The 2,356-nt window shown below is 47.2% G+C and overlaps 1 protein-coding gene across 1 annotated transcript; it reads right to left on the minus strand.

Annotated features, from left to right (window-relative positions):
- Positions 1–340: 340 nt before the first annotated feature.
- On the minus strand, positions 341–2,126 carry COCCADRAFT_10449 (uncharacterized protein; the record flags this gene model as incomplete). The annotated part of the gene is made up of 2 exons (XM_007720743.1): positions 341–819; positions 875–2,126. The coding sequence occupies 2 exons, from the start codon at positions 2,124–2,126 to the stop codon at positions 341–343; spliced, it is 1,731 nt and encodes a 576-aa protein (XP_007718933.1).
- Between the last annotated feature and the right edge of the window lie 230 nt (positions 2,127–2,356).

Below are 2,356 nucleotides of genomic sequence, written 5' to 3' on the forward strand. Positions count from 1 at the left end.
ATACTATCAATTTCTTCCATCAATTATCACAGTCTTTTATCACAGTGATCCAAATCAATCCTTGATCAGAAAAAAAAACCCCTCACAGTCTGACATCACTAAACTCAATCTGTTATGATGAAGCTTAATTCGTACTTGTGAGAGCGCTTGGACTTATCAAAATTTAAATACACATTTTGGAAACACGGGACTGATTGTCAGTCGAGTATCGCTAAGGAAAGGGTCCCTCAGGTCTATTGCCCCATCCCATATCCTAGTGCAAAAGGAAAGCGTCTCACCTTTGTCATGTGACAGGGAGAGTTATATCAGTAAGTTAAGTTGATGACTGGAGTTTTCGTAATCAGGCATTCCATCGCTTTGCAACTCCTTTCGTTGGCTGGTAGCACGGCAGCCACTTTTTCAAGGCCTTTTTAAATAGTTCTCGACTCTTGAGTCCATCAGGAACAGTGACACCTGTTGTCCTGAAATCAAAGCAATGTTCCGCATCTCTCAGGACCATGCCAAACAACTTATTCTTTCCGGTGCTCGCTCCACATTTAGGAATATCTTGTGTAATTTCAACCTTTGGTGCAAAATCCAGGTCAGAAGCAGGTGAATTTAGGCGCCAAGGATCGAACTCCCCATTAGACCAGTAAGTATTTGATGGTCGAATCGACCATCCACCGAGGACTTTGTTGGTGTTTTGAGTGTTGGGCAGCTCTGGGAAGAGAGGAGCGGTTGCGTTAGGGAACTGGAGATGACATATGTCGCGCTGATGCTGAATCGAGTTGTACTTTGAAATAAGTTGATGGGGGCCAATATTGGCAGCTTGGAAGAATCCTATACTTCATCAGAATCGGTTGAAGCGCATTGAAGGAACAGGTTTGAGACATACCCCATTCGGTACAATATTGCCATGTCCAGCTAATTGTTGAAGGGTCCTTGAACGCACCGTCCAAGATGCACTTTCCACCTGTTTTGTTCGCATGACCCGAGCACTCTAGCTCAAAATAATCGTTTACAATAGTCACAAAGTTGGGGTATGTGGACCACCTATCTACCACCCACTTGGCGCCTTTGCTCGGTGCCCATCCCTCCTTTGGTGCCGTCTTTCCGTTCGCAAGGTCAGTTTCAATCCAGTCGCAGAATTGGCGGAGTCCATAAATATCACCCTCCACACCGTATGATTGCCATCTCGCTGCTATAAGAGTAAGCGCGTCTGCAAATCCAGCATTAGAGCTATTAGCAGCCCCTGGGCCTAAGAATTGTTCTTTCAGCTTAGCGGTGGCATGCTTGTCTTTATCCATGACCCCGTCTATGTATCTGACTGCAGCCTGGATGTCCCGAGTACAATTTCCGAAGCCCTTTGCGTTCATGCCTCGCCATACTGGTTCGAAGTAATATGTCTGGTCAACTCTAGCCTCGACTGGGGCCGAAGAAGCCCATGAAGCGAAGATGGTGTCAGGATATAAATTGCGCATGAACGCAGCCCTCATTCCGGGATAGGAACCACCAATGAAGACCCATGGTGTCTGGTCAGGAGTAAGTGTCGCGTTGATTTCTTTTCTGCTAAATTGCTTCGCGAAGCGGTCGACATCCGCAAGTGCCTGCTCCGACGTTAAGAACCTAAAGGCCTCTGCTGGTGTGTCGATCGAGATGGTGATGGGTGACGAATCGCCATAGAACCGATGCTCCCATACAATGCCGATACCATTAAATTCATCGACTATTTGCTTGAAGAAGCTAGTTTCGTTGCGGAGCCTGAACTGAGAGCTTGTATTGGCATTAGCTTCACCCACATCATAGATGAAGACAGGGCCGCCCAGTTTGTAGCTTTTCGTGTTGACCCAGTATCTGTTTCGAAAATTGCCAGCGCCCGAGCCGAAGTGATCCAGTGGGAGCTCAACATACTCGGGGTCGATAAATCCGGGGTCAGCAGCTAGGGAAGCAGACATGTCTCCACCTGATGCAGACTTGACAGATTTGGAGGATGCAACCTTGGCGGAGTACTCTTCGACAGGTTTATCATTGGGATTGAGGCCCATTTGGGCAAGCAAATCCCACTGGTTTTGGATGGCTCCATTCAGAGCATTGGCATGCTGCAGTAGCGCAAGAGTGAGCGCGGCTATAAACTTCGAAGACCGCATACCGACAAGAGGGGTTCTCAAATGAACGAAAATTAATGCCGCGAGCAAGCTCAGAAGGAAAAGTCGACTGAAATTCGAGCCTCACCAACTAGGCTAGAACTTTGGATGTGGGAACGAAGGAAATGGACTCCGGGAAAGTTGTAGTCCATAACCACACAGTATATAAGCACAGCAAAGACAGGATACAGTTAAGCTCGTACACAATTTTGGCTAAAGTCTGGTCATCATTG

This window comes from Bipolaris zeicola, assembly GCF_000523435.1.
Source record: "Bipolaris zeicola 26-R-13 unplaced genomic scaffold scaffold_612, whole genome shotgun sequence".
Lineage (NCBI taxonomy): Eukaryota > Fungi > Ascomycota > Dothideomycetes > Pleosporales > Pleosporaceae > Bipolaris > Bipolaris zeicola.